This window comes from Trachurus trachurus (assembly GCF_905171665.1).
Source record: "Trachurus trachurus genome assembly, chromosome: 15".
NCBI classification, from domain to species: Eukaryota; Metazoa; Chordata; class Actinopteri; order Carangiformes; family Carangidae; genus Trachurus; species Trachurus trachurus.
The window spans coordinates 7,889,318-7,909,612 of NC_139906.1; the positions used below are offsets into that span (position 1 = coordinate 7,889,318).

Here is a 20,295-nt window from a genome sequence, read left to right on the forward strand (position 1 = left end):
GTCTAGATGATTTACAGGAGGAGGTAGGAAAGTTCACAGGTCTGTCCTCTTGCTGCGTCCTTCCTGTCTTATTCCCACCACTCAGGTGTGATCAGTTGTTCGATTCCTCTTCTGTGAAGTCCACCGTGCATGCAGCTTGCATGAGCATTTTCTTCCGGTCTGGATGAATGATTGGGTGCTTGAATCTTCGTTCGTGGCCTCAGGTAGTTTGGCCTCTTTCTGTCTTTCTCTGGAGGGAACATCACTCACAGCACACAGGACTTCTTGTTTCAATTACATTTTTCTTTCATCTTACTTAAACTGAGTTGCTGATAATGAAGCGAAACAGAAGCAAGACCTCCGTAATGATGGATCTGACTGTTTGTGTGACCCCTCCAAAGCACAGCATGTTCTAGATGTACTATTTGGAGAGTGGTCAGGATGGAGAACAATCTGTAAACATCACCTGCAGATGAAAGATGATGGATGTTTATGGGCTGTGATGGAGCGTGTCGACAGTCGGCCTTCGGGCCACTGCTTGACGGATATGACTGGTAGCATTTGCACTTCTTTGGCCTTCGTAGTTTCAGGCTGCTAAGTCAGCATGTTGAGTGAGTTTGTGATCACAGATTTCACTATTTTCAAAAGGTCTCGCTTTATTTTTCCCCTCTCCGCCGTGTTTTTCTACAAACTAACTAACTAACAATCTTTTTTCCTTTGATCAATTTGCTCAACATTTATTATTTTAATTCCAGAGACGAGAAGCCGAGGAGTGGGGGGAGTTTCCTGTCATATTTTATGTTTGTTAAGTAATGTTTTGGTCTTTATCTGCGGCCTAGTTGCGCTATAGCCGATCCCTCTGTGGGGAGGAGGGAGTTGGCATTCGCCTCACACGCCCATGTCAGACTCCAGAATCAGTTCAGACTGAGCATTAAAACATTAATGAGTTCAGTGTTTGTGTTTGCCAGTGAAATGAAGCACCACTCACAGCGCCGTCGCAGCAGCAGCAGCAGCAGCAGCAGCACCGCCCTTTTGAAACTTGATGTTAACACATTTGATGAAAAATTAACTTTTATTTGCAGTAGTAGGAAATTATAATCATTAATTTCAGAGTTGGAAATTAAAGCACCATGGCGCATGATAAGAAGAGAGTTTCACCTTTTTATATAAATCGATAAACTGACACTGACAAATAAGAAATTTAATCTTTACAACATTTAATTTTCTTTTGCATGTTATCATGGTTTAGTACCTTAATTAGCTGCTTTAATAACTGTGTATGAACTACGTGTGTAGTCTGGTGACTTTCCAGTGTTAACGCTTTCACATCTCTCTAGTAGTTGCTAATCTGTTATTCTGTTAATCTAGTTTACAACATCACCATCTGACTACTTTCCTGTTGTAACGGCCCGTTGACCTCTTCTTCACTTCATGACTGATCTGCTTATGCCACCTGGCAGCCGACTGCGCACCTGACTGGTCGACTGACTCCAAAATTAGCCATTAGAAGGGCCATGATTGGATTTAATAAACAGTTAATGAGAGGATGATGTGTAGAAAGTTCATGTTTTTACAATCAGAAATAAATAAAAAAGCACAGATTTTAACCTGCACTGCCAGGAAAAAGCCTTCGCCGTCCAAACAGAACATTAGAGCGGGAGTACGGTTTGCCAATGAATATATCTATAGGCACAGAGCAGACCTTTTTTAAAGCAGCGTGCCCTGGACTTGACAAATCAAAAAGGTGTAGCAGCGTAGCCAGCCACAGTAACAGTAGACACATTTGGGTGCAGACCAAAGTCGGCTTTTCAGGTGTGGAACCTCAAACCAACTGTGAAGCATGGAAAAATGTTATGATTTTAGTTTTTTTTTCTTCTCTCCGTTGCTTCAGGGGGCTGCAGGGTGACTTTCAACTCTTTGAATTCTGCTCCATATCAAAGAGCAACCGGACGATAATGTCTGAAAGTTGAAATTGAACCAGAAGGGGGGTGGGGTGCAGGATCTGGAATGGGCAGTATGTGCAAGAAACAACAAGCAACCCAAGGAATTTGTAAGGAAGACGGATCTGTGGTCATTTCATCAAAGGAGCAGCTTCTATGGGATGTACTTATTTTTTCACTTGATCGTATCTCCCTCTATCTGCTGCTGCTAATCTGCACCACTCTTTAAATTTCAGCTTGTTTATTTACCCATTTGTTACTCGACTTGATAAGTCTACTCTTGAAGAAGTCTGTGTCCCTTTTAATAAGCACCCACTTCTGAATTTTTAGAGGCTTTCTCTTGCTCTTGAACGCACCGCACACAGGTCTGCAACCAAGTAGCCCATGTTTCTTGCTCAGATAATTAAATGGGATGGATGCATGGTATAATCTTCTTCTTGTGGCAAATAAAACTCATTACTTGTTGGTTAAGAGAGGAGCTAACTTCATTAGTCAGGCCTACTTTTAACTGCTTTCATTAGAAAAGTGTGCAAAACCACGTCTGCTCTCTGCAGGCTTCCCCCTTTTTTTGATGCACTCATAAGTACACTATATTACCAAAAGTATTCGCTCACCCATTCAAATGATCAGAATCAGGTGTCCTAATCACTTGGCCTGGCCCCAGGTGTATAAATTCCCTTAGTTCCAGTGAAAGGAACTTTGAATGCTTCAGGTTACCAAAACATTTTGGACGATTCCATGCTCCCAACCTTGTGGGAACAGTTTGGAGCGGGCCCCTTCCTCTTCCAACATGACTGTGCACCAGTGCACAAAGCAAGGTCCATAAAGACGTGGATGACAGAGTCTGGTGTGGATGAACTTGACTGGCCTGCACAGAGTCCTGACCTGAACCCGATAGAACACCTTTGGGATGAATTAGAGCGGAGACTGAGAGCCAGGCCTTCTCGACCAACATCAGTGTGTGACCTCACCAATGCGCTTTTGGAAGAATGGTCAAAAATTCCTATAAACACTCTCCTCAACCTTGTGGACAGTCTTCCCAGAAGAGTTGAAGCTGTAATAGCTGCAAAAGGTGGACCGACATCATATTGAATTCTATGAGTTAGGAATGGGATGGCACTTCAGTTCATAGATTGAGTAAAGGCAGGTGAGCAAATACTTTTGGTAATATAGTGTATCTGTATGTTGGTACGAAGGAGTATTAGGGCCACATTGAGAAAACATTTTTTTCCACAGACTTCGAGAATAAAGTCATAGTTTTATGAGAAAAACGTGATGATTTTATGAGAATAAAGTCATAATATTTTATAACCTGTTGTTTTAGAGGAGAAAAGTTGTTAAAATGAGGCCTTGGTCCTGGAGCATTTTGTGAAGTTGTACTTCAGTATAGCTTTCACAAAGAAGGAGATACTTAAAGAGACCCCGAGGAGTTTGCTTTTGGTTATAAAAGAATCTCATATTAATGTGGATGAATCTACGTTACCCACACTTGTTAATGGCTCCATTTTCGATAATTATATCGTTTTGTTATCTTATATTTTGTCATTATTATTTAGTGGTCGACTCGCCCAGCATTTCCTAGTTTTGGTTTCCCGGACGCTGCCCGGCGGGTCATGGGAATAATGAACTACGACGGTATCGATCGTCTTCGAACCTCCGACTTTCGTTCTTGATCAATGAAAACATTCTTGGCAAATGTTTCTGCTTTTGTCCGTCTTGTGCCGGTCCAAGAATTTCACCGTGCGCATGGAGGCTCATGGGAAATGTAGTGTGAAAACCCTTCGCTTTCAGAAACTCTAGTCCCTTTTAATCTTTTGGCACATCAGCACCACATTGTCATCAGTATCAGGACTTAGAAAAGAATATGCAAGAAAATGCATCTATTCCGCAGAAAGAACCTGGCGGACTTGGAGGAAATCGCTGCTTTTTTCTCATAAAATTGCCACTTTATTCTCGTAAAACTATGACTTTTATTCTCCCTAATACTCTATAAGAATAATGTTGGCACGTTATTGTGCATGTGGTTTTGCTATATGATGTTTCCTATGTTCCCGACTGAGCCGTATCATTATATCTATAAATATCAGCTCGTGACCAGCAGAGAGTTGCCGGTTCAAACCCTCAAGACGCATAACAAGACCTGCGGGGGGGAGGGGAGGGAGCGGCGGGGGGTGCAGCAACAGTCAAGACTTTGCTGTGTCCCTCAACAAGTATAAACCTTCACCCTCTCTGTCAGCTCTCCCCTGAGGATGGCACCTTTCAGATGAGGATGTGGTTTCACTCAAACTTGTCTGCTGAAGTGCAGCTTCAAAAACAAACGTCAAAAGTCAAGAGTGTCATCGCCGCTGACAGGCTCGTCGTTGACACGTGTGGGCCAAGGATGTGAGAGTCACACACGCACACATACATACACACACACACTGGAAGCGACACAGAGACGCTATTGATTACATGGTAATTCTATCTGGCTACATGCGAGCGTGACTAACCAGGACTTCTTCTTCTTCGTCTTCTTCGTTTCCCTGCCACATGGAAAAGACACAGAGGAGGAGTTAGTGAAGGAAGGAAGAGGTTTTCATATCAATCACGCCCGTGCTGAAACCCCCGAGGGCACGTTGACACATGCACAACACACAACAGTCATTTTAAAGGGATTTAGAAACCGAACACAACACACATACGCACTCATCAGACAAACATGTGGATTTATGCTTCTCCTTTTGAGGCGTTCGCTCGTCCTTTTAGTGTTTTGAATCGACTCTTTCACAGCGTTTAACCCGCCGCCGCTTGATGGATGTGTCGCACATCATCATCATCAGCCCACGTCGTTTTTATTCATTACACAACCAATAACCACGCTTTCATTCACGCCGTGCCAGAGAGAATCAATGAGAATTTTTCTTTTTTTTACGCTCGTTTTTGAATGCGAATACTTAAAACGGTCCATCCATCCATCCATCGTCCTATCAGCTCAACGCCCGACGCCTCACAACTCCTAAGTGAATGTGACCAGTGTGTGTCAGGCTGTGACATGTTGTCTTCTGCCGAGCATGTGTGCATTAGGGCAAGCGTCCATCACGTCGCTGCCAGAGAAGCATCTTCCTGCCAACTCTTGAGTCGTCTGACGTGGCTGCTGACTCCCCCCCCCCCCCTTTTATTCTATTCAAATTTCAGGGCCATGACACATTCCTGAGCACAAGTTTGGCACCGGGAGGCCGTTTCGCTGCCAGGTGATAGTACGGAGCAGTCGGGATCTGTTGTGCAGAGATTCTGGATGAGGACACACAATTTTCTTTTTTTTGGGGGGGGGGGGGGGGGGGGTTTCGTTCGCTCGTTAGGAAATTACACTGTTCCTCTGGGTTTAATAAACTCATCGCTTAAATGGTCGAGAGTTTCTTTTCTTTTATAACTGATTCCCAGAGCATGGCGAACACATGTCTCCATAGTTTATACTCGAGTTGTTCCAATTTGCGTGCTTGCTTATCATTTTTTTTAATTATAACATTTGCTGTTGATTTAACTTTGCTGATCCTCCCAGAGCAGCGTGCATCTGTTCATCCTCTTCTCCTGCGAGTCTGTAATTGTTTTCCTTGCACCAAGCCCACTGCTGTCATCTGGGGCAGCGCACACACACATACACACACTCACACTATCATTAAGGCTCCTCTTTCCACTCTCTTCTCGTTTTCTTTTTCTCTGTACCCCCTCTTATCTCCTCTCCTTGTCCTCCTTTTCCCTTTTGTCTCTTAATTTCCAGATTACTCGATCTCTTCTCTCGCCACCTCCCCTCACATCTTCCCTCTCCTTACTCTTTCTGATAATGTCACTTTAAATGCTTTTTAGTTGAATCCACCCGAGTGTGGATGTTCCTGTGCTGCAATTATGGACACAAACAGGCGTTTACACTCCCCTCCCTCCCACACACACACACGCGCCAAGAGAAATGAAACATTGCAGGGTTGTGAAGCAGTCAATGGGGTGTTAAATGTGATGAAAAGTCGTGCTGGTGTGTCTGTCTCGCTGCTGTCAGAGGCAGGGAAACATGTATGGCCCTGGAGAGCGCTCATCATTTATCAGCCTGCAGAGCGCTGCTGCAGCATCCGCAGGCTGATAAATACACACTTTATATGTTTGTTGGGAAAGCAAAAGCAAAACACCACAAGCCGTTGGGCGATAAGTGTAATGCTGTTACATTTCGTAAACCCTGTTTTTGAAAGATGTATGGTAGATGGTGCAGGTTGAATTTAGGATGCACATCTTGCTGCCGCTGCTGGATAAGAACACATAGTAAAAGAAGAAAGTTTATTTTTGATCAGGTTTAAAGTCAGGTTGTCAAATTGATGAAGATGTTTTCTGAATTTGCAGCTCTCAGGGGCACCGTAAGTTCACAGTCAGTAAAAATCGTGCTCTCTGTGCACTAGTTACTTCCCTGTCCTCATTGTACCCTTAGTTCTTTTTAAAGTGGGGTTGTATGGGGTACAAATGGCCTCTAAGTATAATATCTGCAGTCGACGGCTCTCTGCTCTCTCCCAGTTCGCCATACCAGCCGGGACAGAGACACAGGCAGTGAACTGACGCAAACTGACAGCGTATTATTTTATTTTATTTAACCTTTATTTAACCAGATAAAAGACCCATTGAGATCAAGACCTCTTTCACAAGGGTGACATGGCCAAGAAAGGAGGCAGCACATGTCATAGTGAATAAAGACCAGGCTCCTCTTCCACACACACACACACACCGGTAAGAGTCTGACTCAAACAGCTGATAGGCGGAGTGATACAGCACGTCATGAAGCCTGCCTGTGTGGAGGAATACTGAGTGAGTTGGTTAAACAGCTTCTTTTCCAACTAGATGATGCACTGGAAATAATTTGAATAAAGTGCACTTAAACCGGCAAAAATACGCTGTTAGTTTGCGTCCGTTCACTGCCGCCTGTGTCTCTGTCCAGGCTGGTATGGTGAACTGGGAGAGAGCAGAGAGCTGTCGACTGCAGATATTATAGCCTACTTTGTACCTCTTACAACCCCACTGAAAAAACTGAACTATCTCTTTAAAGGGAACTATCCCTTTCGTTCAAAATTTTGGCAATAATCCCTATAGTTTTAGTAGGTTTGTTACCTTTAATTGTCGGTGCAAGCTATTTTCAGAACGGCGGAGAAGAGCCGCAAGCTGCTCAGAGCTACGCTACTGTGGCTCATGGGATTTCTTGGTTTCCCTCATCAAACTCATCAAATACACAATCCAACAACTCCAAAACGCTCTGGTGGACAAGTTGTGACCTGCACATTCACCACGCTATGAGATAATAATGTAACGTTATGAGACAGAGTTGTTTTTGAGACAAATGCAGAGACTGCTTGCCGACAATGGGAACGCGCATCAGCGGTTTTGCATGAATTTACCTTGAAAACAACTGCTAAAACTATAGGGATTATGGCAATGGGCTAATTTGCCAAAATGTTGAACTATCCCTTTAACAAGCTCCTGGTTGATCGCATTGTTTTTGCTAATTCATCACCACACTCCCCGATAAAAGATGAGCACAATCCTGAATGTTAAATTAGACTCTTGACCTCAGTGTCCGTATTTTCTCTGAGCTAATAGTCACATTACACTTCCCACTGTCGATGCTCTCGGCCACTGGCAGCGAAAATGAAAATGATGCAGAAAGTCCATGAGAGTGCATGACCGGCGGCGCTCAGAGCTCCTCCTCTGTTATAAACATTTGACTTTGTAAATTCAATTTGTTTGTTGGTGAGGCAAAATAACTTTGATTGATGATTAACATCACTGCTGAAGCTCCGGCCGCCTGACTGCTTGTGTGTCACTGCCTTAAGAAATAGATGTTGTTGCTGTTGTTGGTGCTGTCTTCTTCACCGGGGCTCCTTGTGTTTCTGCAGTCTGAGACACATGATGGTTGTGGTCCCTCCCCGCTGTGGCAGTGTCTCCTCCAGGCTGTTAGTTAGCAAGCTGGTAAAAGGGGGTGTAGTCGTTAAACGAGGGGAGATTTTTATGACTTCATTTACTCTCCTGAAAGACAGCTTCCTATCATCCCCCTCTTTTACGTCGGGGATGCTCTCTAACACATGATCAGAGTGACTCCTGCTAAGCCTGACCTCACCCTCAGGCTTTCACTGTGCCTTCTGTCTGAGCTACTGTTTGCACTTATTTTTCCGTCCCCTATCTCATTGCTTTCTGTATTCATCTTTGCTTCTGCTCCTTCTTAAGCGCAGACCTAAGACCCCCTCATCGTTGTCTTGCTACTCGCCGTGAGTGGCCTCCCTCGCCCGTTGCAGACGTCTAGAGGAAGTGATAAGGGAGGAATGTAAGAGCACTGGAGATGTAAAATGCATACAATTTCCAATCTTTACCCATCTTGTAGCCTCTGACACTATTTTCAACACAAACTGTAGACTGTCTGTTGGTTTTATTAGGTATCAAACACTCAAGTACGTTAACATGACAGCTGAAGAAACCAAATTATTGCCTTAATCCGACAACTCAAGTGCATGTAAACGCGTTAGTCCGACTAATAATATGGACTTCTCCAAATCCGACTAAAACACCCAGGTAATGCAATAGGAAACCGGTTTTCTTCTGCATGTATTCTCCTTAATCTGACTGAAACTGGACAATGCATGTGCGCATTCTTCACAACAGTAGAGATGACACAAAGTGAAGCATAGAAGCTGGCCCAAACACGGCCAAAAAAAAGAAGCACTTTGGCTGATGCGTTGGTGCCGATCCAGGGTATTTCACACAGTGCAACCAATGAAAAGATGTGTTTTATTTTTTTTTTAAAAAGGAAGTCATCTGTAGGCTAATTATTTTCGGGCTGGCGCGTCCGTTTGGGAACTCAAAGTTGAGAGTTACTTATTTCCAGTTATTTACTAGGTGACAGAGAAGTCAACTGGACAGGGGTCTGCTCCGTATTAACCCACTGAAACGACGCATATCAACACGTCAATTATTTGATTTTCCCGATTGCATGTAAACTGGGACAAGGACAGAACTCCCGACGAGGCGCTCAAATGGAGCTACAGGATGAGCACAGCTCGACTTAGCTGTGCATGTAAACGTACTGACTATTTTCAGCACAAACTGTAAACAGGGTCGGTTTAGGTATTGGGTATCAGTCAGTGTCACCGTCTCAGCACACACACTTTTCCCCTGCTGTATTTACCAGTTTCTCTCAAAATGCCTCTGGGATGGTTTTAACCCCCTCAGCCACCAGGTGAGCTCTGACTGTCCTGTCAGCACGGAAACAATTAATTCTCTTCTCCTGGTTGTTACTCCTCTGCTCCCTGTATGCTTTCTTCGGGGCGTAATTTTAAATAACTCTTAGCTGACCTCCATTCCTCGGGGCGCGCCGAGCCTCTGATCTTGACTTTTCATCCGTCCAACCTTCCTGCTTTATTGCTTGTAACCAGCTCCCACCTAATCTCCCTCCACATCCATCCGTGGCGGAGCTATAATTGGGCACACACACCTTGGTACAGTTTGGTCTTACCTCTGCAGTTAAGCTCTCTTTCAGCCTCGAGTGTCTCCTCTCCATGCAGCTATTTTTCTATTTTTATTTCCGACTTGAAACAAACCACCGACTGTACAAAAACTCTGTCTGTTTCAAAAGGAGCCTTCACACTCGATGTCATTAGGCTCTCACTGGGAATAATGGAGCATGCAAATGTTCAGCTTTCAGATCAGTTACTGTATTGAAGTTAACAATAGTCTGATGTGACACAGATGAATCCAGTTACGTGATGACGCTAATGAAATGTTTTGTTTTTTTCCAACTGTTAAAATCTTAAACAGGTACTATGAAAATCCTGTCACTTTTCCGTTGTTTTTCTAACCCTCCTCTCGGCCATGTGCATTTGTTTACAACGAAGCCGGCGAGAAATCAATCAATAGAGCGGTACATAACGTTATATATTATATACGATGTTACGACGTGTATATTTGTGTAGTTTAATCTGTCATAAACAAGTTAAGCCATTTATTAAACCATCACAATTACTCCAAAGCTGTTTAATTAAGGTAAAAATGTAGCATAGTTAAGCTACAAATCCTGCATAGTTCCTCTTTAAGGGAAAAAATGTGTCACAGGGTCACTTAGCAGTGTGAGGTCTTTGTCATGCTTTTAGTCTGTCTACAAATGTTTATATCCAGGAAATTAAAATGTTATTTACAGAATATTCACATATTTAAAGCATCAAATAAGAATATTCACTGTAAATATGGAGTAGCCCAAGTAGAATAACGTGCCAGCTCAAACATGTCACGCAAACCCTGTTTAATCCTGGAAATTTAATTAGATTTAAACTTGATTTAAACTTGCTGCAGTGACAAACAAACATTTATGTGCACCCACACACACAAACACACACACACACACAGACACACACACATAGCGGATTAGTGAGATGCTTTAGCTTTTACTCCAGACACTTGAGTCTGGCTTTAGCACCGCTGCCAACGCTAACTCTGTGTCACTGACCCAGCTTTTGGTTGACACACACCCAAACCGTTGTAGAAATGGAGGTCAAGGGACTGTCAGTTTACACACAAATAAATACACTGTCGATTTCATGGTCACTCTCTTGATACACACTGTATCTACACACACGCAGAGTCTGACCGAAAGTGTCAAACATGCACAACAGAAATATCATAAAACACTTTCACAGCAAAATCAACTTCTTCTTCTTCTTCTTTATGCTGAATAGACGCAGTGTTTTCACAAATCCAGCAAAAAACACAGCTTCCTCTACAGTTTTGTACATTCAGCGAGGTCGGTATGAGTATGACGTGGAATATTAATGTTAGATATATTGAATAATAAGTGTTGAAACTGGGATAAAACAATAGATGAGCTTGAACTTTGGAGAGTCCTAAAAATAAACCCAGAAACCTGCAAATATCAAGCGAAACACCTGATGCAGAAAATGAAAAAAAAACAGATTGGACTTTTTATTTTTATTTTAATCAAATGCTCCTTCCTCTGCTGATCACACACTGTGAACGCTGCGTCCTGCAGATTTGATGTCAATGTAAAATGCCACCTTCCCTTGTCACGTCATCATTGCCCAGTGTGTGTGGTGGTGTTGTTGTGTGTGTTTAGTTTATCAAGCAGTCAGTAGTGTGACAGTCACACAGATTGTGTTTGCGCTGCTACATCTGTCTTGATAGCAGCAGCAGAGTCCTCGGTCTGACTGATAGCGTAGCAAGAGCAATCCTTCCCCTCTCTGTTTCTCCTCCTCCTCCTCCTCCTCCTCTCTTCTTTCCTCTCTCTCTCTCTTTTCATCCGTCTCTTTCACTCTCTCCCATCTTGTTGTTGCTGTCTTTGCTGAATCAGAAATTGCCAAGTAGGTCAGGTATAAAAAAAAATAAATCTTTTTAGCTAAGCCTTTCATGACGAGGCTGTGAGCAAACGCTCCTCTAAAAGCATTTTAATTGTTACTGTGTCATTTCTTTTTTTTTCCATTTTGACTGCAGGAGCAGAAGCAGGCGTTGGGGGGGTCTTATAGTGCTGCAGATAAACATATGCACACACTTTTCATACTGCATATCACTGGAAATCAAAGTGTGGGAAGTCCAGTGACATCAGCAGTCTGGTTATATCAGGGGTCAGCAACCTTTGTGACGTGGCGTGCCAGTTTGAAATTTTCTTGTCAATGAGTGTGCCATTATCAACAATAACATCATGTTAAAATATGACACAAAATACAAAAACAGTTCCAACATATCTGGGATTTTATTATATTCCATATCGGCCACATTCAATCATATTTTGAAGATATTTTCCTGGGATTCACAACAGGGGCCTGAATCCCATTTCAAAACACTGCTTTTCAGACACTTCTGTAAAACATATTGCACTGGGAAGGAAAATGCTTAAACAGAGACTACAGTGCATCCCCAAAAAAATATATAGAGGCTTATATTATATCAGAATGAAACAGTCACAGCATACAGCTACATGTTTAACTAAAAACTGCATTTCTGACGTTCATAACAAACCAAACTGTTTGAAAATTGGTCAAAAACATCTAGTCTTCTTATCTATATCTATGCATCTGATGACACATAAGGCTGGGGTTGCCGTTAATGGATGAATTTAAATAACACAGAGCGGTGCCAGTGTGCCAATGATTATGCCGTGACGTGCCAAAGGTTGCTGACCTCTGGTTTAGTTGTCTGTATCACAAGAGAGAGTAGTAGTAGTGAGGATTTTTGACTGGGAAACATGCAGAGAATAATGACAACGCTTTATATAAAGTAACCAGACTGAGGCTTATCTGACAGCATCAAACTTAAACCATCTGTTCATGCATAAAGGGAAAATATCTCTTAACAGTTCACACTGGGGGGAAGCGAAGAAGAGTTCCCCCTGAAGAGCACAGCTGAGTGTGCAGCAGCATGTGCACGCTCCGTATCCCTGCTGTTTAATCCAAGCAAACAGCTAAGGCTAGTTTCGGAAACATAAAATCCACTCTTTAGTGTATTGCAATGCATAATACATGCGCTGTTTAGTGTTTTAGATGTAAAAGCTTTCATACTCCCCGGATTCAAGCTTAGTCACACTGTTGTGTTGTGTCAGTCAAATGTGTGAGAGAAGCAAAACAAGCCTTTCTGTACACAAACACATGGAGTATTAAACCCCTGTTGCACTGTTGCATAATGACAGTATTAAGATAGATGTTCATGGTATTGGTCGGTATGTATATGTATAGACATAGAAGGAATGCAGCATTGCTAGATTATATAAATCACAGACGCTGAATTGACTGCCTACTTCACCTCTTCTATCCCAGCAGTCTACAGTATCTACACTCGCCTTATACACTTGAAGGAAACGACCTTTCATGCATTGCAGTAGGTGTTTAGTCAGAGAGATTATATATCAGTGTGTGTTGCAGCATAGTGCCTGTTTTTAGTATGCACCACAGAGTTCTTGTCTGTTGTGTTTCATCTCTTGCAGCCGCTGTATTATCTAGCACAGAGAAATCTACTTTTACCTTCCCTATAACGTCTGATTGACAGGTGATGTGACGCCAAAGTTCCTCCGTCCTCACAGTGAAAACATTATTTAGAACATTTACTGCAGATTTTAAAGAGGAACTTTGCAAGATTAGTTAAACTGCTTCAGAGTAATTAGGATGGTTAAAGCAGAAGTAAGCGATCCGGTCGTTTTGGCTAACTTCTTGTCAGCCGATGGAGTTAGCAGTCCCCGCCCTCGTCCCTACGTCACCACATTCACGCGCATCCCTTGGCTGCACACACAGAGAGGACCGCCCCTTTATGCCGTTCTCTCTCCTCATTGGATAAAGGTTGTAGGATACAAGGAAAGTTTTCTCCTCGGCTTACAGCAGAGCAGAGTGACTGACAGACCCGTGTTTCAGACCAAACACTCTATAGAAGTGATTGCTGTCGGAAGATATAACTATTTAAGACTTATATTAACACAAATATTCAGCTTACTTCTGCTTTAAATAACTTGTTCCAGGGAGAATGGAGGCTCTTTGCCTTCCACCTAGTGTCTCTTGGCAGAAAACCAACCTTCCTCCGACCCGGTGTCCCAGCTCTTGTCTCGCAGCACCATGACACCAACATGCCCCGTAACCCGTAATCTCTTGTTTATGACAGATTAGACTACACAAATATACACATTGTAGCATTGCATATATATATATAATGTCATCTACCGCTCCTATTGATTATTCTCGCCGACTTTGTTGAAAACAAATGCACAGAAAAAGCGACCGGAATGCATAGTTTCCCTTTAAAGAGGAACTAACCCATAACCCGTAATCTCTTGTTTATAACAGAGAAGATTATACACATTATAACATGTATAATGTTACCCACTGCTTCATGGATTTCCTTCTCGTTGGCTTCGTTGAAAACATAGGCACATGGCCAGGAGGAGGGTTAGCAAAACAGCGAAAAAGCGACCAGACTTGCATACTTCCCCTTTAACTCACATTGACGAAAGTATTCAACCTTTACTCTTGATTTAGTTTAAGCAACACTCAGTGAAATAAAACAGAGTCAGAGTCAGAATACTTTATTAATCCCAAAAGGTCAATTCATTTCAGCCGTAGCCTTTCAGGGTGTACTGCCAGATGTATGCTCAGCCTCCTTTATCTCTATTCCTAATATTGGAATAGCCAACAACTTTTATCCAAACCTCAAATCCACTGTAAACCAAAGGCCTTAATGTTAAAAATAACTTTTTTTCTGTGCGTGGGTTGATGATGAACGCACTCGCACTGTAAATGTCTTTTCTTCAGGGTCTTGGTTTCCATCTTTATCACATTTTTCTAGTCTCTTTTGTTGTGGCATTCCTCTCTGATGGCTCATTGATTCCCGTTAACACACGCAGCAGCAGTGAGGCCGAAGCCGATCACAAGCAGAAGAGACACACCACCAGAGAGAGAGAGAGAGAGAAGTGTGCAGAAGTCGGTTAGCCTGCAGACAAATGGTTTAAATTTTTCTCATAGCACAGCGAGAACTGTACAAAGAGAGGAAGAAAAAAGGAGAAAAAAAAGAAAAACAGGGTGATATTTTGTGTGCATGTGCATGTGCATGTGCGTGCGCTCTGATATGGCCTGTGTTGTTGGACAATAGCTTCTCTATGCAAGGCCTGTCCTCGAGGCTGGAAGTTGTTGCCTGTCGTTCCTTCTCTCTCCTCTCTCTTCCCTCTCACTTCTCTTTCCTTGACTTTCTCTGTTCTCCTCTATCTCTGACAGCCAGTCATTCTTCTACAAGAATAGTAAATGCACACTGGAGTGGGTATATGTCTTGTCCACACACACACTGATGGAGGGATATTACCACATGCCACTCTAATTAAGGGGGGGCTCAGTTATTGTATGATGATGATCATGATGATCACTTTAATTCTGTCTCTGAAAAACCGTGACCAAGATACTGTTGCACAATAAACATGTCATTCATGAAGGAGGCGCAGTGTGTGAATAATTCAAACCAGTTTCTTCAACTCGGATGCCAATAGTGACGCAGCCGTTGTAAATGAGTTTTGCCAGGCCTCATCAAAGCCTAACAAAGTAGAATTAAGTGATTTTAATTGGTCCCTGCTGGGCAATTGTCTCCCTTTTTTTTTTTAGTAGTGCGGTCAGAGGTCAGCTGCAGGGCCTCGGACTCACAGGGGCTCAAACTTGGACTCGGAACAGTTCGGTTCTGGTTTGAAATGTAGAGATGCAACTTCTTATTATGATATCTGCTGATATGGAGCACTGATTTTGGGTGGTATCCAACATTTGATACCTCATACAGTCCAGCACAAATATCACAAGATATATAAAGTAGGCTTTCCACCAATCGGATCGGCTGATATTTCGCATTTTATGCAATTTGTGAGATCGGCTGTAATGTCTTAATTCACAGATTTGATCAATGACGTCAGTGTCGTCTTGAAACTTTTTGCAGATGCTCCGGTTGTATAGACTGCAGATGGCTTGTGTTTTATCCGTCTCATTTACTCTGAAGACATGTTTGTTTGTCGCTAGCTAATGATTCAAGATTCAAAAAACTTTATTGTCGGTAGCATAGTGACAGGGCTCAAAACATAAACGCCACAAAGACATAAAACACATTTTAACCAATGAGACGTGCTTGTTTTGCTTTAAACAAACAGAGCAAAAGAGTCATGTCTCATTGTTGATACTCAGTAAACATATAAGTATATACAGTAAATAATAAAGTTATTTAAATAGACATTTCTCCCTCATGTGTTCGGTTATCGGTTTATTTAAACTCACTAATATAGCCTAATATAAAGCCCCAGCACTTATGCAAGGTGTAGAATTGATAGTGAAATATGAGAGTATTGCATTGACGTGTGGATTGCAGTACATTTTCTTTGCATCGTTTTACATTTCCACAACATCCACAGGGGAACAGATCTGTCACCCTCCACCACTCACACACACACACACTTCTCTACAGTCACCACTTACACACACACACTTGTCTACTACAGTATGCGCCAGGAGTGATAAGCAAAGCAGGTCCAGACTTGTCAACTTGCCAGCTAACAGGGTTTTTTTTGGATGATTTCTTGTACTAACAGATGCATAAGGGAGAACATTTAACATTTAACAGCACTCAATTTGTTTTTCTGTTCTTCTCACATCAAATAGTGAGACAGTTATGATTTATGAAGCAGCTGCTGCATCGAGGTTCATCTTTATGATTATGTAGATTGTGTTTTATGGAGAGAAGTTTTCTCTTTCAGCTTTTAATACAACATTTGATCACTGCTCCTCTTGCTACATATCTTATGCTAAAAGCAACGCACTGTGGTTTAGGTATTTAAGCAGCTTTTTAACACACCTGCGCCTCTTGTTGTATTCACATTACACACTCTTCAATTCAGTTTGACACACGCATGACAAAGACGTCCACCTTGAGCCTCGCTGAGCGTCTTACAGCGGCTAATCTGTCTCAACACCCAGTCTGCTTTGTGTGTCACTTCTCTCAGCACCTCACTTCTCTTTCATGCTAAATCCAACCAGTCCTTTATATCACCTGTGTTGTCTTAAGCCCATTTGTGTAAATTTAGTTTTTTGGGGGGGGATTTCAGGGTTTTACCTGCTTTCTGTCTGTTCTCTCTCTCCTCATTTGCTGTTTTAATTTAATTCATGTGTCACTGTTTCACTGTCAGCTCTCAGTTCACTGTCACTCTGACCTGTTTGAGGTTAGGTCGTTGTAACTCTCTGCCTCTTTCAGCCTTGTTCCTGTCACAATAAACTCTTAAAGGAGAATTCCACTCATTTTCTAAATAACGCTCTGCAGCTCTAGGTCCCCGAGTGCGACCATAGGAACAAATCAGAGAAAAATATGTGCAGCCCGGACCTAGCTCTCCTCCTGCTAGCTGCGCTACAGCAAAGTAATGGGGGCAGTTCTTCTAACCGCGACTCTGGCCTCTATATAATGCTCAAAATATAACTACACATGCTTTGCAACATCCACCAGTTCCTTAACACACAACACTGAGTGTGCATAACTCTTTTAATATGAGAGAGCAGTGTTAACGTGTTTTTATCACGTAGCTCTGTTTACTCTAGCTTCCTGGTTAGACCTTACTAGTCGACTATCGAGCTCGGGACTGTTTCCATATCAACAAAGACAAAAATGCGAGGAAATCATGGATTTAGCAGGAATTTTTTTATTTTGGATGGGGAAAAAAAGCAGTTATATTCATATTGGCACTTTTTCCCATCCAAAATCTTTTTTTGTCCTCCTAAATCCATGTTTTCCTACATTAACACTGCTCTCTCATATTAACGGAGCATGATATTTTGAGCATTATAGAGGCCAGAGTCGCGGTTAGAAGAACTGCCCCCATTACTTCGCTGTTTAACTGCATTGTAGAGCAGCTAGCAGGAGGAGAGCTAGGTCCGGTCTGCACATATTTTTTTTTTTCAGATTTTTTCCTCTGGTCGCACTCGGGGACCTAGAGCTGTAAAGCGTTACTTAGAAAATGACCGGATTTCTCCTTTAATGTGTTTGTGTGTGTGTGTGTGTGTGTGTGTGTGTGTTTGTGTGTGTGCTGCAGTCGGCAGAGACAAAGCCAGGGTTTAGCTGTGTCTCATGATTTATTCATACCATGAATGACTGTGCAGGTGTGTGTACTGTATGTGTGTGTGTGTGTGTGTGCAGTAAGTGGTAGGCGTACCAAGCAATTCAAACTTCATGCATTTAAGATGAAAGCTTTGATCAGTCGGACTGACAGTTGAACATCATGTTGATATGTCGGGTTGACACAGAGACAGCTGAATTTATAAACAAGTCTCCTTTCACTCACATTTGTTTTCGTCTTTTTTTAAAATCTTTTTCTATCAGGCAACCAGACAAACTGGTGGTGGTTTGGACACGCAGGAGTCGACGGAAATCTTCCAAGGTTTGTTTCTTGAGGAGGATCATTCTGGAGTAAATTAAAGAAATAATAAAACAAATGTGATTTTTATTAAATTCTTCTTTTCTCTTGCAGGCCCACAGCTGGCAGCCTGGTATCAAAAACCCTTACAGAGGAGTGGTGGTGTGGCCTGTACCAGAAAACATTGAGATCACGGTCACTCTTTTTAAGGTAAAGCTACTGCTGTTTACCTAATTCCAAAACTATTTCAACACTGCTCCATATTGGGATGTATTTATGTGGTAAAGTGAGGGTTGATAATTAAAAAAAACAAACAAGTATTTTATGAATGGAAGGTGCACAGTAAGGCGATACAGTTGTGTCTGTAAATGACATACATGTACAGACAGTATCTGTCACTGCGCCCCGCTTACTTAAACATGCTGGGTCTTTGTGCTGACAGACCGGCTCAGAGCTCAGTGTCCTGTTACCTCAGTGTTCAGTGTTTCTTAACCAGAGCTCCCACTGCTGCACATGCCTCCATCCATTACCCGCCGTGGCTTAGTGGAGGTGTTGGTAGATTTTTATATAGATTTTTTAAAACTCCTATAAAAACAGAGAAGTGAATTCCAAGCAGGCACTCGATACAGCGCAATAAAAAAAAAAAAAAGTTTTATCTCCAGATTTTTTTAGATACACTTATGTCTGATGTTGTGCAGCACTCTGGTTTTTAAATGTGCTTTATAAATAAATTTGATTCGTGCTATTTAAAAGGAGGATGCTGGGAAAAAGTCTGACGTTTCATGTGCAACTGGCTTTCTTTTCTTTTTTTTCTTTCTGTTTTCCAGGCCAAGGCTTGTGTAGTGTAGTGTAGTGTAGCACCACTGTACAGTACATGTCAGTGTCACTTTATTCTGAGCCCACTTCCACTTCCTGTCCCAGAGGAAGCAATAAAGCTGTTTTTCTGATGAGGCACAAAGCCACTGGCTGCACAGCTCTCCCTCACCGCTCTAGGGTGAAGCCACAAATCAAAGAGCATTTCTTCCACCAGCTATAAGATTGTTATCTTTGTATACATAGTTTTTTTTTCTCTCCGCTGTGCCTGTTAGAAGAGAGAATTAGGAATTTACCTGGGAGGTTAATCATGCATCATGCGACTCTTGAGCATCAGCAGTTTGCTATAGTTGTTTGATTTTCTGACATGTTTTATTATATATGGTGAGTTTGAGCTTTACTCAATAGGGCTGTCTGCAGTTTAAAGATGTTTAAAATCAGTAGACCAAAGCAGTGAGCCAATAGGACAGGGTGGGTAACAGAAAGATGCTGCTGATGCTGCTGCTTTTTAAAGATTCACCCACATCAGGGATAAATACTCTGGATGTCTCATCTCAACTACACTGCAACAGTTTTTAAAATCTGTCTCTTGAATCTTGAATGCCTCTTTAATACCATGAATTAGGGCTACAGTTTCAGATAATTATCGGCCCCGATATTGTCTTATAATTATTGGCAGATACACAGATACTGTAAGTCCGATAATGGCATTATAACAGCCAACATTTCCTTGATTTTTCTCATTTTCAGTCCATTTGAGTAGATTTCAAACAATCACAAATGTTGATTTTTGAAGAGTCATAACTGATCTTGTTTTTAAATTCATCTTTAGTCACGACATCTTAACATTTCCTAACCTAATGTCACGTGTTTATATAAAGTATTAAAAATGTTATTGGTTATCGGTATTTGCACCGGTGATGAGAAGCAGGAAGTTATTGGTATTGGTGGGAAAAAAAAGTTATTGTGCATCCTATAGCATAAATGTAGCAAGTTATTATTATATTGCTTAATGCAGGTGTGGATTTCTTAACCTCTAACATCTAATGACCTGTGTTTGTGTCGACTGTAGCTCAAAGCAAACCAGTGTTGAGTGATTTAAAGATACTGTAAGGACTCGTAGCTCCGTGTGGCCTGAAGCTCTGCGGTGAAATCAGATGAGCTCAGCAATATTACAACCTGCAGCTCGGGGAGGTGAACACCAGCAGCAGCAGCAGCAGCAGCAGCCTCAGATGAACTCTGTCGGCAGCAACAAAACAGTTAAATTAAGAAGTAACTTCAATGGGCCGTGCTCTCTTCCCACCGCTCGCTTGCTCGCTCGTCGTGCAGACAGAATCGATCCAAACAGAGACGATGTACGGGAAGCCGCGTGGACACTTAGTGCTAACAGATCCTCCGTGAAGCACTTTGGGAGTTGGCTCGTGAATTTTTATAGCACATCTGCGCTTTCCAAACTTGTAGAAGAAGAAGAAGCAGAAGAAGTGATAAATGTTTGCTTGCACAAAAAAAAAAAACGCCAACAGTTTTGAGTATTAAATCAATGCAAATCTTGTTAAAGTTAAAACGTGTTAATGGCGGCAATATTTCAGACAAATTATAGGTGTAACACGGAAGGAGTTGTGGCACTAAAGCTGCAGACGTCGCCGTAAAGTGAGA

General features: G+C 42.2%; 1 protein-coding gene across 3 annotated transcripts in view; it reads left to right on the forward strand.

The window, feature by feature from the left end:
* Nucleotides 1–20,295, forward strand: part of ehbp1 (EH domain binding protein 1) — a 190,547-nt gene that overhangs the window by 3,815 nt on the left and 166,437 nt on the right. For all 3 annotated transcript variants that reach the window (XM_083988753.1, XM_083988754.1, XM_083988755.1), the window contains exons 3-4: nucleotides 17,793–17,850; nucleotides 17,941–18,036. In XM_083988753.1, coding sequence (XP_083844879.1) covers nucleotides 17,793–17,850; nucleotides 17,941–18,036 — 154 coding nt within the window. The remainder of the gene's footprint in view (nucleotides 1–17,792; nucleotides 17,851–17,940; nucleotides 18,037–20,295) is intronic.